This window comes from Strigops habroptila, chromosome 8 (genome assembly GCF_004027225.2).
Source record: "Strigops habroptila isolate Jane chromosome 8, bStrHab1.2.pri, whole genome shotgun sequence".
Classification (NCBI taxonomy): Eukaryota; Metazoa; Chordata; class Aves; order Psittaciformes; family Psittacidae; genus Strigops; species Strigops habroptila.
The window spans coordinates 62098896-62114326 of NC_044284.2; the positions used below are offsets into that span (position 1 = coordinate 62098896).

A 15431-nucleotide genomic window follows, 5' to 3' on the forward strand; every position below is an offset into this window, starting at 1 on the left:
TAAAGATGCTAAGGCATGTGGAAAGGCTGAAAACCTGACCTGCAAACCAAGATGTTCAAAGCCAGAGTGAAACCAAACAGCTCCTGATGGCTGCTGCTATTGTTCTGGGGATACAGGAGGGAGGCAGGCTGGGGAGGGAGGCTCTGATTCATAGTTTGGCAACCCACAATGTTTCCAGTACTTAGGCTGGGAAAAATACCTGTTCAAAGAAGCGATCCTCAATAGCTTTGCTTTCTACTTACTGCCATCGCTTAGTAACAGCTCTATTTTTAAATGCTAAGAGGGTATTAGACCAAAAAAAATGAAAGTTTACTCAATCTCCCATCTAATGGGTGTTAAACTCAGCGGGGACGTGGCTGTTGGCCTTGGGGAGCTGGATGCAGCACGAGCTGGGACACAGGGAGCCCTGTGCTAGGGGCTGCTGGTGACAAGAGCCACCACTACCAACCTCCTAATGTCTAATCTCAGTCTCCCCTCTGGCAGGTTAAAGCCATTCCCCTTGTCCTGTCCCTACAGGCCCTTGTCCAAAGCCCCTCTCCAGGTTTCCTGGAGCCCCTTTAGGCCCTGGAGCTGCTCTAAGGTCTCCCCTTCAGGAGCCTTCTCTTCTGCCCCAGCCCAGCTCTCTCAGCCTGGCTCCAGAGCAGAGCTGCTCCAGCCCTCTGGTCATGAGTTATGAACAGAGTCCTGAGTGTGAAAATTGTGGTTTCCCAGGACATTTAAAGCCAAATCATGGCAGTGAACCTATATGAGGGGATCACCTAGCAGATGGTTTACATTGCTCATGACTATGAAGAAATATTTGCTCTCGGACGTATTCTGCATATCATGGTGTTACCATCGAGTCCTCCTCTACGGTGTTCCTTTCAGGGCAGCTTTTATAAGTCCTCCTTCCACACATGTGCCGTTTCGCTCACCAGGATGTGTGAGGAGCATCCCAAAGCAGAGCACAGCACTGGCTCTGCAAGCGAGCTGCGCTCCACACCACATCCTCCAGTCGGCTGGCACCATCCCCCCTAGTGCCACATTGTCCATATCCAGGCACAGGATTATTGTTTACCACTAGATTTCTCTCTCCCATTGGGATCAGCACCATTCTGGGGCTGGAAGCCCATCCGTGGCGGGGGCAGCTGCTGCTGGGGGTCTCTCATGTACACTTCACCCACACCGTGTACATGTTAATTTTAGAGGTAGAAAGAATTCCAGTATCGTAAAGGTCAGAAGGATATGAAAGAGGGAATAAACACAGACTGTTTCTGTGGAATATAATGGAGCACATGGTGAGTATTTGTTCCTGCTGCAGTATCTGCAATGTATTTTTGACACACGCCTGCTGCAGAGTGCAGCCCACTGCAGCAAAGGAGGGAACCGAATCTCCTTCCCTCTGCGCGCGGCAGCAAGCGCCGTGTGGGAGCTTTGATGAGGGGTACGGCAGAATGTAATAGCCAACAACTTCACAGCGCTGACAGAAAACACCAGTGGGAAGCCTCTGCATCAAAGCAACCCCAATTTCCCCACGTTAGCACCGGAGTGAGGAATGACCTTCATCTGCTCTTCACACAGGCGGCTCTGGCAGGGAAAGTCATGCATGAATTGTGGCAAATTTAGATGAAATTATGGATTTGAGAGACAGCTGTAATTAGGTTTGAAGCAGACATTTTGCTGGAGCAACCTCAAGGCTCAGCCTTCTCCAAGGTGGAATTTAAAGAGTAGGGAAGACTTTTGTGTACCACCTGAACATCGGAGCTTGGGAGGCAGGTACATGGTTTGGGGGAAACAAAATGGCAGTGAGGGGATGAGAGATGCTTCTGACAACAGTCCTGACCCCTGCGGCCAGCATGGAGCATCCCAGCACCCCCCGTGTGTTGCCTCTAATATTAACATTTAAAATATATATAATCTGAGAGCAATTGCAGCATCAGGACGTGAGGAAGTGTTGGGGCTCACCTCAGCGATGTCCTTCTTCAGAGTGTCCATCCATGAGTCAGCCTGAGCAGGGCTCTGCACTGTTGTAGCAGCGTCTGCAGTCCCTCACTCCTCCTCCTCTCCACTTCCAACCCATTTTTGACATCAGCCCTTGCCAAAGTAAGTCTCAAGTAACTCGTGAGCTTCTCAGACCTGCAGCCTGCCCTTAGAGCTCACTGCAGGAGATTTAAGATCCATTAAGGGTAGATTGAGAACTTCTGCTCTTAGGCAGAAGCTCTTCCCTGTGAGGGTGCTGAGGCGCTGGCACAGGGTGCCCAGAGAAGCTGTGGCTGCCCCATCCCTGGCAGTGTTCAAGGCCAGGTTGGACACAGGGGCTTGGAACAACCTGCTCTAGTGGAAGGTGTCCCTGCCTGTGGCAGGGGTTGGAGCTGGATGAGCTTTAAGTTCCCTTCCAATCCAAACCAGGTGGGATCCTATGATTCTGTGGGTTTTTTATTCCTTTGAAGCACATGTCTACAGAGTCTCCTAAATTCCGTGACAATCGGGATGGTGCAAAGGACAGCTCAGGTGAAGTCTGCTCCTGTCACCTGCTCCTCCCTCTCTCTGTCTCTGTATCACAGCTCCATCACTCTGCCTGACAGCTTCTTCTGCACACAGAGACATCTCAGAGCCTTGCTCAAAACACCAGGAAGCGGGCAAGTGCCTGCTGCCTCCCAGCCACACACGTCTGCCTTCCCTCTCATGGGATGGCCAGGACTGGTGGTGACACTGGTGGTGGCAGTGGCAGCAGCAGTTGAAGTGGCAGTGGTGGTGACAGTGGCAGTGCAGCGTTGCACGGACTCTTGGTGCAGGCAGGAATGCTCCCAGCCATCCCATTCCATCCCATCCCATCTCGTCCCATCCCATCCCTCCCACTTTTGCTTCCCCCCCTCCAAGACTCCCAAGAAGAAGGTTCATTATTGACAGCTCATGTTGTTTCCAAAGTTATTGACCTTTTTAACCAGACACTGCCCTGGCAGGTCCCCTACACACCCAACCTGCAATCCCTGTTACCATCTCACAGCACCCAACTGGACTTTAAGCTACCATCCACGGTGGCCTGCTTAGAGAAGATGACCTGAAAGTCAGCATCCACCTCCACCACCACAGCGCATGACTCATCTGCTCTTTGCAATCTTAGAATTAAAGCCTCCAGAAATGGAGATTGTCATTGTCTGGGAGTATATAAAATAGCACTTGAGAGACTTAGCAAAACCAGCAGGGAAAATAAGATGTTGGGACTTCTGCAAAGGAAATTTTCAGAGCTGTGTGGCACCACCATGTATTAAATATAAGGAACTGTGTCCTCAAGAACTGTTCCTTCTCTATATATTACAATCTTCCTAAAAATTGGAAGAAAAAATAACTGTATTTCAGGGTGATCAGTCTTTAGGCTGTGCTCTGGTTTACCACACTGTCCTCCCAGCTCGTGACTCCAGCAGCCACTGCTGAGCCCAGACCTGTAAGGCCCCCTCAAGGAACACATCCAGCTTTCCTATAAAACTGTCTGGAGGAATTCCATGAGTTGTGAGTCGGTGGGAGTCAAACCTCTATAAAATTCATGTACGACTAAGGGAATTGGTGGTTCAAGTTCAGCAGTGATTCAGGATCCCTGAATGGTCTTTGGCAATACCTTTGTATGATCTTGTATGATGTTGGCCAGGTTGGCCAGGGCCTTGGGTGACATGGTCTAGTGGAAGGCGTCCCTGCCTATGGCAGAGGGTTGGAACTGGCTGAGCTTTAAGGTCCTTTACAACCCAAACCGTTCCATGATTCTATGATTCTGTGTTCAACCACCTCAGTGTTACCCACAGAGAGAAGCAGCAACACATTCACACTGGCAACCAACCACAACAACATTGGGCTTCTCTCCCCGTGTCCCTCTTGGGGAGGGTGTCTGTAGAGGGACAGGCTGGTGACACAGGTGGGAATCTCAGTAACTTTAAGGAGGAAACAAAGCCCAGCTTGGAGCTGAAGCTCTCTCCCATCCCCTTCCCAGCCCCTGGCTTTGGAGTTTGTGCCGCCCAGGGAAGGTTCCCACCTCCCCTGCCCTTCTGCAGCTCCCCATGGCATTTCCCCCACTGCACACTCATATTTACTGGGGAGAAGGATCTCTCTGTATGTTGTAGGTAAGGAGTAGACTCTTCCAGGGCTTGTCCGGTTGCAAGTCTTTTCACCCTGCAAAATCCTGGAGGTGTGTATCAGGAACATACAGGAAGGGAGAATAGCTCCCTATTATAATGAAAACCCACATCTCGTGCTACAGTGGATGTCCTGGGAGACAGATCTCCGTCACCTGCCCACAAGAATCTGTCCCTGCTGTACCCAGTGCCCCTGGGCAGATGGCAGTTTGCCTTTTCCAGTGTGTGCAGCACCAGTGTGTATCTGGCACTTGTTTTATGTGTAACTGGTTGTAACAGCAAAGGCTTCTTCTCTTTGATGTGTTTCAACTGAAAGAATATTTTATTCTATGGTCATTCATGGACAAGGACAGTGAGATCGAGTGCACCCTTAGCAAGTTTGCCAACACCACCAAGCTGAGTGGTGCAGTTGACACGCTGGAGGGAAGGGATGGGATCCAGAGGGACCTGGACAGACTGGAGAGGTGGGACCATGTGAACCTCGTGGACTTCAATCCCCAGCACAAACACAGGCAGGGGGAGACTGGATGGAGCAGCCTGAGGAGAAGGACTTGGGGTGTTGGGTGAGAAGCTCCCCATGACCCAGCTTCAGTGTGTGCTTGAGCCCAGAACCCCCCGTGTGCTGGGCTGCACCCCCAGAGCGTGAGCAGCAGGTCAGGGAGGGGATCCTGCCCCTCTGCTGCTCCCTGGGGAGACCCCAGAACCATAGAATCATGGAATGGTTTGTGTTGGAAGGGACCCTAAAGCTCATCCAGTTCCAACCCCCTGCCACAGGCAGGGACACCTTCCACTAGAGCAGGTTGCTCCAATCCCCTGTGTCCAACCTGGCCTTGAACACTGCCAGGGATGGGGCTGTTCTCATGTTGCTGACCAGGTCCCGTTCTCTTTCTGTCCCTCTGCACGCACACCTGCAAGTGATGGACGCTCTGCAGGGTCTGCCCTGGCGCCCGCGCTGCTTTAGCCCGTGGCGGCGACATCCCAGCCCCGCGTTGGGGGTGGTGGGTGCGCAGCCACCTCCCGCCGCGAACCCGCAGGAAGCCTCCGAGCCCCCTCCGAAACGAAGAGGATGGATCCCGCCTCGCGGCGCGGGGATGCCTCGGCCCCGGCGAGGATGCTCCAACCACTGGGTGCCCCGTCGGGGCGGGACGGGGCGGGGCGGGACCGGGCGGCTCCGCTCCGCCCCGCATCGCACCGCGGGGAGGGCGCGGCCACGGCACGCCCCCTCCGCCCCTGCGCCGCCGCGGAGCGCAGCGCGGGCGCGCGGCGCAGCGCAACACAACGCAACGGAACGAAGCAGAAGGGAGCGGAGCGGGACCCGCCCCGCCGCCGCCTTTGTGTCCGGGCGCCGCCCCGTGCTCGGGGGCGGGCTCAGCGCGGCGGGGCCGGCGGGAGCCGCGGGCAGCCCTCGGCGGCGGCCCCGGACCGCGGCTTGGCCGCGCATGGACGCGCGCTCCCGCCTGCACCGTGAGTACCGCCGAGCCGGGCCGGGCAGGGCAGGGCGGAGGGGGGATGCTGGGGATGCTCCGCTGCCCCCGGTGCGGGATGCCGTCGGGCTGCGGGTCCGCGGGGAGGGAGCGCCCCGGCTCCGCGGAGCCTCCGCCGAGGACAAAGGAGCGGCCGGCGCCGGGGCTCCCCGCGGGTGCAGCCCCCGGGCACGGACCGCGCTCGGTGCCGCCGCCCCCGGTGTATTGCGCGATCGTTCCCTTCAACCTGCCCGGAACGAGGCACCGCGCTCGGCGCCGCTCCTGAGGATTCTGCGCCTTTTCCAGTGCCTGCAGCTCCCTCCCGGAGCACTGGTGGCTCGGGGGGGTGAGGGGCGGGGGGCAGCGGCGCCGTTGCCGCCCCCCGATAGCGCGATAGCCCCGCGTCGAACCCCCGGCCCCGCGGTTTGCGCCGGTCGCTGGATGCCCGCGGTCCGGGGAGCGCCGGGTTGGGGGGTACCAGCTCGTACCGCTCCCGGGGTGCTCGGAGGGACCTCCCTGAGCCCGAGCAGCGGCTGGGCTGCGGGAGACGGGTCCCGGGGCATCGGCTCCCACTTTGCGGTCCCCCGGACCCATCTTTAGCCACCGAGGGCAGAGGGGACAGCGGGTCCCCGGGGAGCCGAGGCACGGCCGGGTTTGAGTCTTGTATCTATGAGACTGTGCTGGGGAATGGTCGTGTCCATGAAAACACTGTTAGAAGTTCCTTGGGTTTTGGTGAAATAAACCCAATCCATATCCTGGATGTTTCTGCCCATCGCTTCACTTAAAGCCCTTCATTTTGGCTTTTCACACCTGTGGTTTCCAGCTAAACCCGGCCACGTGTGGTCCCCGGTATTGACCTCAGGTGTTGTGGGTAGTGATAACCCTCAGAGCGATGAGAGGCAGCTGAGGCATCTTCCTCATGGCTCCATGACGAGAGAAGTGACTTCATCTGGTGGGTTCTGCCGTTAGAGGCCGTCCGCTTGCCATGGCAACCTCCGCCCGGGTGCTGCAGCCACCGCTGGGAAGTAGCAAACGACTTGTCAAATAGGAGCAGCTGATTCCAGAGCCTGCATCCTTACAGATAAATTGTGCATCCTGGAAAACGTGACCTCCTTTTCCAGATTATTGCTGTTGCCTCAGTTTGTAGGTGTGGGGATGGGAAGGGAATCAAGCCTTCTGGGGAGGTTGTGGGGCTTTCTGTTCATGAAAGAAGGTTTCTTCATTTCTCAAGCAGTGTTAATACTGTAATTCATTTGAAAACCACGTTAATTTAATGATCTTGCAGTCAGATATCTCGGTGTGAGCTTGATGTCCGTGTGAACTTCAACATTTGCTGCTGTTTGATGTGTAAAACTTTGGTAAAAGAGTGTTTTTAATTTAATTTTTTTCTGTGATACAAATAATAGGAAATACTTTAACCCTTGGGTTTACATCAGAGTGGTTTTGCAGTGGCTGGAGTGGCAGCAGCCACAGCCAGCTGCCCGCTGCTCCCGGTGGGAACGCGCAGGGAGCCGTGGTTCAGGAGCAAGGGATGTATAAAGGCTTCTTAATAATGCCTTAAAAACGAGTGGAAGTCGTAGCTGCTTGCAAAATGGGATCTGCGAAGGGAGGTTGTCTGTTAGCTCTGGAATATCCCGAGGCAGCAGATGCGCACGCTGCTAAAGCCACAAAACTTCAGAATCCATGAGGAATTAACAGCCCCCCGCGGTATCTCCATCTGTACCACGCTTTGGTTGTGTGTGGTTGAAGCGGAGATGCTGGTGATGTGAAATACAGCAGAGTGTTGGACTTCACCACAGACCCGGAAAACCGGGATTAACCCGCACTGGAGCGAGGCCAGCGGATGCTCCTGAGGGAGCAGCCCCGGAGCCCCGTGTCCATTGAGCCACCCTGGGCTCTGCTCCGTTCTCTGCCTGATGCCCAGTTCCACTGTGCCGGAGCTGCTGCCCGCGGGGCTGTTGGGAGCCTGGGCTCATGGATGGGAGCAGGGACTGGCGTGAGCAGAGGTTCCTCAGTGCCTCAGGAAGGGTGAATTTAGGCTTTAGGCGTTCAGGTAATACAGCCCCTTCCCTGCCCTGCTGGTGGGTGAGGTGAGAGCGGCAGCTCCATCCCTGGGAGCCTTGGCCCTGGTCCTGGGTGGCCCTGCTGGGGCTGGGCTTGGCGTGGAGACCTGGGAGTCAGACCTTGTGTGAGTGGGAGCAGGAGGAAATGCTTCCCTTTGAGCAGGGCCCTGATCACGGGCACTCATCTGCAGGTCCATAGATCAGTGTCTGAGAGCCCACACCGATGACCCTGTGATATACCGAGTAGAAACTGTCCCAGAAAGGGTCAGTGCTGCTTCACCCTATAAATGAGTGCTCTTGGTAGCTCTAAGCTGAGCGCAGACCAAGCACCTCCATGTTGTATGAAACCCTATTTAAAGCTTTGCAAGAGCCACCACCATGTGTCCTTGGTTTTCAGCTCAGCTCTCTCTAATTTTAGCGTGGTTTCTGCAGGCTTTAATTTGCCGGCACGGCAGATTGCATCAAACCCTGGGACAAGTCCTTCAGAACTGTAGCTGTTGGTCAGATCGTTTTCTTTTCCTGGGAATGCAGCAATTTGTTGATGGCAGAGAAACCCTTTGTGTTTTACTGTGTGGCTTCACTGGGCAGGTGTAGTGTGACCTGCTCAGAAGTTATGGAGGAGTCAAAGGATGGGAGATGTGATGGTTGGGAGGGAGAATGCATTGGAGGGCTGTGGGTTAGGCTGGGCAGAACCTTGTGGGAGAGGTCTGGAAACCCGGAGGAGAAGCTGCTGCGGGTGGTTGGTAGCAAAGTGCGAAATTAGGGAAGTAAAGGAGCATAAAATCCAGACAGCTCGAGAGGTGCTCTGCTGAGGTGGAATGTTAATGGATCAAGCTATGTTGAATAAGGGAGGAGAGGAAGCCATGAGCTCAGGAGGAGAACATTCTTCATCCCTTAGTTCACTTGCATCCAAAGACAATGAATATATGGCTGCAGGAGGAGCTTATGGGAGGAAAATACCTTATTTTATTGTTTTCCCTGAATATTTTGCTGGGGAAAAGAGATGTAAATGAGAGCAAAGAAAACCTGAGGAGAGCAAGCTTTAACCCTTTATAAGAGTAGGAGAGAGCGGGCAGGAAAGATGGGAATCTGTCTCGCTTGGGTGAAGGACAGCGATATCGTTTATTGAAATCCAATAATGGAGATGTGTGGAATGCCGGAGAGTCTGTGTGAGCTGTGCGAATTCCTGGGGATGGGAAGCAAACACTCGCTTTATGTCACATAGCTTGTCAGTCGTCACTGGTGTTCAATGATGTGCTTAGGATGTAAAGACATCCCTGTGGAATCTTTGATGCTGGGTTTATCACTGGAGTGTGATGCTTGGAAGATGTGACATGGACTATAAATATTCCAGGTAGAAAACATGTATGGGAAGAGCGTTTGGATGCACAGGAATGCAAGGATCGTGCTGCGTGGCACGGGGAGCAGCAGAGCAGAGCGTGCCCGTCTGCTTGCTGCTGGTAGGACTCGCGGGCTGTGGGCACTGACCTCGAGTCATGGAGCTGATGCTCCATTCCCTGGAAAGTGCTGCTCCGAAGCGGAGAATCAAGTGGAATTTAAAGCTCTGGGGTTGTTTCTCAGCAGCTGATGTTAAAATACTGCTTGCTTGGTGGCTCTTCTTTGGTACTTTTTAGATTTCCCCTGCAGTTGACTTAGGGAAGATTGTGGAAGAAAGATGATTGCGTGCCAGGAGGAAGGTGGCATTCCAGAAGCTGCTCTGAGAGGAGCCCACGGTTGCAATGGATGTATTCCTCACTCATGTCGTGTCTGGAGTTACATGAGAGGCCATCATCAGAGCTGTCCTTCCGTTCTGCAGCATGCGTCGATTCATCTGTAGCAGGCGTTGGGTCTTGGTTGTAGTTGGAGGCGAACAGGACCGGGTAGGAGCTGAGCTTGAGGCTTAGGATGTGCTGTGAGGAGATGAGAGGAGCTGTTGTCAGATGCCTTTGGTGGCTGAGGAGCGGAGCTGTGGCTGCAGGTCCCGGTGGCAGAGCATGGGCTGGCAGCAGTGGCTGCTCTGGCAGGGCCTGGAGCTTGGGCTCCTGCTCTTCCCAGGTCAAACCCCACCAGTCCCTCCCCCTGCCTGCTTCTCCTGTGTCACCTTATTCCCAAACATATCTAAACCTTCTCCATTCAAATACCATATGTTCTGTTTCCAACACCATGTTCCCATCTTCACTGTTGTCATTCTCAGACCATGGAAGAGTCTTTCAGGCAGAGGCTTTTCACCTTGGTAGATGCTTTGCGAGATGTTTCTGCTCTTCCTTACTCTTGACACAAGGGTTTGGACAAGCTATAGCAGCACCCTGACAGGAGAGAAACGTGGGGATTGTTCTGAAGTGATGCCCAGAGGCTGGGGGAGCTGGTGGTGAAGTGGATGAGGCTGGGGAGGGGAACACGACACAGTATGAAGGGGCCTTTTGCTACCTTGTGGGCAGCTTTGCTTCATAATGAGAATAAAACCTGCTAAAACTGGTGTTTGGTGTCAAAATCTCATCGTACCTCCTGTTTGGTTTTGCCTCAGGTGTTAGATACACCGATCCAGCCGCATGGTGTGTGTGTTGGGTGTTTCCACCTCTGGGAATGCTGCAGCTTTGCTGTGGTTCCAATAACAATCCCTGCATCTGAAAGCCTGAGCACTAAATTGGTGCCTTTCAGCAGTTCTCTCATTACGTGAGACATTTTCTGTACTTAACAAATGGTTCTTATTCTTGCCAGCGCCTCAGCCCGGTGTTTTAGGCCCGTGGGTGTCAGGGAACAGAACATATTTCTGTGTCTGTGAATGTGATCCCACACGTTGTCTTTAAGTGGGAAACTGTTCACAGCCCTTATATGGCGAGGGATTTTTTCCCAAACCCATCCTGCTTTCTGCTGCAGCAATAACGCCGCGTTGTCTTCTGGTGCTCTGCAGGCTGGGTACTGGTGGTGAACCAGAAATAGGAAATGCTCCATCTTTTTTCCTGGCAAAAGTCACCTGCTCTGGCTTGTAATCCATTCAGGAATTGTTTCTAGAAATGCTTGATGGCTTCCAACAGCTAATCAGTGGGTAGGTGCCAGCATCACAGATAAGAAGCTGAGAGCAGCAAAGGTGCTGTTTCTGCTGACTGTTGGGCATCTCTTCTTCGTCTTCACGGAGTTTGCACACTCCTCCCCACATGCAGCCACTTGCACAGCAGAGTTGCAGCCTCCTGCCCATGCAGGCAGCCAAGCGCTGTAGGAGAAGCGAAGGTGTCTGCGTGTCACGGCACAGGGACACGTTGCAGAGCGATATGTCATGCTTCCAGAAGGTGTCTTGCATGTTGTGCAGTGAGCTTTGTGAAGTACCTGAGTTACCAGAGCACCTCGTGATGTTCTGAATGAACATCGGTGAGAGGCTGGTTACAAATTCATGAGCATATGAAATAAAGGGTGAAGAGTCCTTCAGGGTGATGGAAGAACACCTCAGATGGATTACCCTCAAATGGATTTTGTTGAGGAATGCTTATTTTTGCATTAGATATTCCTGACAAGTGGCAGAACACCCCTAAGTCCTCTTGGCTTGTAATAGGAAGGCTTTGTGATGCTCATGGTCGTGCGCAGAGGAGGAGAAAGAGGTGTGAGGCTTCACTCAGCCGGAGGTTGAGGCTGGAGGGAGGGAAGGATGGATGGATGGTGGATGTGCTGCAGCTGGAGCTGGCAGGAGCTGTGCCATGGTCCCTCAGCAGTGTGGCACGGTGCCACCTGCCTTTGGAGGCTCCTTGCCATATGGATATTTCAGTGCAAAGCCCATGTGGTCACCCAGCCGGGGTGTAAAGGGCACCCGGGTAGTGTGCATAGGAAAGATGGAAGAGTAATGCCATGGGCATGGATGCTGCTACCTGTGGGTGAGCAATGTCATTGCGTGAGCTTTCATGACTGTCTTTTTCACGTTTTGAGAAGCATGTGTGTTGGATCCCTACTGCATGGCAAGAAGGGAAGGAGATGGCCTAGTGTGAAGGCATGGAGGAGTGAGGATCTGTGGGGAGAGCAGAGCATCAGGCAGACACGGGGAAGCAGCAGGAGGTGCAGCCTGAACAGGGGTCCAGGATCCTCTTGTACTTCCTGGGCTCACGGTCACATCCTGCATTGCCTTGGTAGCCTTTGAGTACCTTCTTCCTTTGTTCATTTGTGCTTTGTCCTGTGACAGATTAGGAAGTATTGCTCCAAAGGCTCATCATGCAGAATGTCCTGCACCTCTGTGTCCTTGGACAGCACCGGGTGCCTGCGGTGACTTGTGTCATAGGACTCAGGGGTCTACCAGATCCCATCTCCTGCTCCGAGGGAAGGATGTGCTTGTCTGATGTGCAGCACGGGGTTGTACCTACCTCTGGAGCCCTGCGGTAGCACCTGTGTGGAGGCACATCATTCCCTCCAGGTCTGAGCACAGCAGAGGTGCTGCTGTTGATTCACAGACATACTCGTTGCTTCATGAATTAAGGAGATGTTGTGGTCCTTTGTCTAAGCAGGAAGATGAATCATTAGAGTACAGATATTTAGTTATGATGGGTATCAGTAACATTCCAAGGTTTAATAATTTTCTTGGAAGTTCCACAACTGAGCAAAATTCATTTATTCACACAAGTGGCTGGTTTAGTTTTTAAGGTGGGGTTCAGGTATCAAACCAAACTGGATCAGGAATGCCATGGAAGTCTTTATGACATTTAATAGACTTTCAGAGTGGGAGTCAAGTAGAACCATCTCTTGCTTTCTGCAGGGAAGAAGCGATGGGAGTTTTGAGACAAACTTTAATGGTTTTTTGAACAATATTTTTTAGCAAATACTTAACAGAAGAACAGTTTACATGAGAAATGCTAGAATATAGATATGTTCTATTTGTAGTCATGTATTAATATGGTCTATATAACAACGTGATTCGTGGTTTGCAAGTGTCACCTAGAACAGAGAATTTGGCTCAGAACCATCTCCAGGACAAAGACAATCTTCATGGATTGTCCCAGACTTAGACCCTGATGGGGAACAATGTTCTGCATGAAGTTTGAGAGCAAACCCCAGTTAATCATATAATAGAATCCCAGACTGGTTTGGGTTGAAGGGAGCTTAAAGCTCATCCAGTTCCACCCCCCTGCCATGGGCAGGGACACCTTCCACTAGAGCAGGTTGCTCCAAGCCCCTGTGTCCAACCTGTTCACATGCACGTATTTGTAGGAGGTTTTCCTAGGGCCATAAAATAGGGGTTTTTTTCTTTATTGTTCCATGGTTGCAGATGCTGCAGCATTCTTCTAAGGCATTTTTTTCCCTGGTAAAGCCAGATCTCAGGATTCTTGCAGAAGTATCTGTGAAAGAAGCCACATTAAAAAGGACCAGTGCCACTCTGACCTCTGGTAGCACACCACCTTTCAAATCTATGCACAGAAACTCCTTTAAGATAAGCATTTCTGTGCATTTCCTAAGGCTCCCCAGTGTCCGTGCATCACTCTGCCGAGGAAGGGCATTCCTTTTAATGGGATGTCATTAGCACTCTGCTGTTGAATGATTATTTCCATTTATAATAGCAACAATATGTTAACTTCGACAAGTTAAGAACTGAGATCCTGGAGCTGCCAGTCAGCGCGCGAGGGCTGCTGGCGCTCTGTAATCATCGCTGCTATTTCTGGGTGGCCAGATTTAGCATAAATAGGTGCGATGCAAAGTGTCATTCCATATTTAGTCCTTGTCCAAGACATCTTCGTTTAGGAATGGTGCTTTTTGCATAAAATGAATGAAGAAAGTCAACCTGTATCCATGGGGAGGGAGGGGATAACGAAACAAAACCCACTTGTATCATTTGCTCCTCTCCCCACTTTTTCTTTAATTTACCTGACTCGCAGCAGCTCCGGGGCCTCCTCTGGCCTCGCTCCAGCAGCTCCACGTCCCTCTTGTGCTGTTGCCCCAGAGCTGGATCAGGGCTGCAGGGGGGGTCTCCCCAGAGCGCAGCAGAGGGGCAGGATCCTCTCCCTGACCTGCTGCTCACGCTCTGGGGGTGCAGCCCAGCACGTGGCAGGGTTCCAAGCACATGGAGCTAAATGGGACTACATTGCTTGTCTCCGGATTTGGCTCTGGTCTGTAGCTGGCTTTAGAAATGCTGAGGTCTACAGCCCTTATTCTCTTACTCAGAGTTTGGACTCTAACGTACTCCTGAGGTTTCTTTATTCCCTTTCACAATGGTGTTTTGGGGGGTGGTTGTTTTTTCCACCTTTCATTATTGCATGCCGTGTTGCAACAGAAAGGCTCTCTTGTAGTCACCTTCATTCTGTACTCAAATGCCCCCCCCCCGACCTCGTTGCCTTACCGCAGGGAACAAAACTGGGGTAAGAGTAAGGAGGTGGGAGACAGGCATTTCCCAGGACTTGCATCTCCTCTGAGCAGCTCCTGCAACCAGGACATCATCTGTGAATTTGGTTAAAGCAGAAGCAACCTCATCAGCACTGGCTTCGGGTGAGCCTGAGATTAGATAAATTGTAATTACTTCTCCTTGATTTGATTCTGACTGGTCACCCTGAACTCATGTAAGTTACGTGGTCACTTAGGGAGAAACTGAGCAGTAGTATCAGCGTTCTGCGCTGTCAGGAATTGTTCTGTGCTGCCAGGTTTATTTGGAGCCCTCATTTTTGCACTGGAGATGACAAGGAGCTGCTCCCAATCCATCTTCTCCATGCAACCAGGGTTTGATGGATATCTATCATTTTTCTTCCCCCCAACTCATCACTTTTATAAACTGACCTACTTATGACTCTCCACAGAGAAGTCTGTACCTTCACCCGTCCTTTTCATCCTATTCTGGGCCTTTCTCGTATCTGGTATGTCCTTCCCTTCTATTTCAATGGGTGGACCATTTTTTTATCGCTTTAGAATAGCTCTGGGAAACCTTCAAGCAAAAGAAACTGGGTCCTTTCTGAGATACCTCACATTTTTCTAGTCCATTAGTCTGAATGCTCTGGCTTCGGCAGCATGGGCTGAGCAGCATGAGAAAACATAACTGGTATTAACAGAAATATAACATTAACAGAATATAATGAGTTTGTTCTTAATAAATGCTTACCTAAAATACAATACCTTGAAAGAGGAATGTTCATCGTTGACACGAAAGACGAACAATCATTATCTTGCTAATGAACTGATAAGTCTGAATATTAAATCATGTACAGAAGCTACCTCTGAGCTCCTCTCCAACCTTTCTCCGTTTAGCTGACAGTAAGAAAAAGCACTTTAGCATTGAGTTCAAAATATATTGTCAGCCCTTGTCTCTAACACCCGATTTGTGTGTGTGTATGTATCTATATGAATATAGATTTATACTAATATATGCATAAAAATCTGAATGCACACTGCTCATAGAGGTTGCTCCATTCTCGTAATAGTAGAAGACCTGAAAATTTTCAGCAAGTAAAATGCAAACCATTAAGGAGTTTTTTGACTTTCAAATCCTTCATCAGCAGGGGGCCAGGGTTTCATTTTTACCTCCTGTGGCTTCTCCATTCCCTCTGAAGGATGTGTAGTGGAATGAAGGAAGGATGTGTAGTGGAATAATTTGTGCTGGAGCAGGTTAAACTGGGAATGGGGTGAGCAGAGCATGTTTCAGGTGATACTTAGCAAGTGTCATCATGCTCACACGTATTTGGCAGGAGGCAGTGGCTGAAGGCAGGGACTCCATGCAGCAGCGTGGAAGCAAATGGCACAGTAAAGAAATCTTGGAGCTGAACTGTTTTCTCCTCCGAAGAGCATTAGTTCCTTGTTGTCTTATTGCAAAAGAGAAGGGCAGACTCTTTCTTTGCATGTGGGTCTCC

At 51.7% G+C, this 15431-nt stretch overlaps 1 protein-coding gene across 8 annotated transcripts in view; it reads left to right on the forward strand.

Moving 5' to 3' along the window:
- The first annotated feature begins 5343 nt into the window (after window positions 1–5343).
- Window positions 5344–15431, forward strand: part of LRRC7 (leucine rich repeat containing 7) — a 161307-nt gene continuing 151219 nt past the window's right edge. For all 8 annotated transcript variants that reach the window (XR_004389942.1, XR_003992540.1, XM_030494089.1 and 5 more), the window contains exon 1: window positions 5344–5567. Coding sequence is in view for 6 of the 8 variants with exons in the window: in XM_030494089.1 (XP_030349949.1) it covers window positions 5543–5567 (25 nt within the window). In the remaining 2 variants the exon portion in view is untranslated. The remainder of the gene's footprint in view (window positions 5568–15431) is intronic.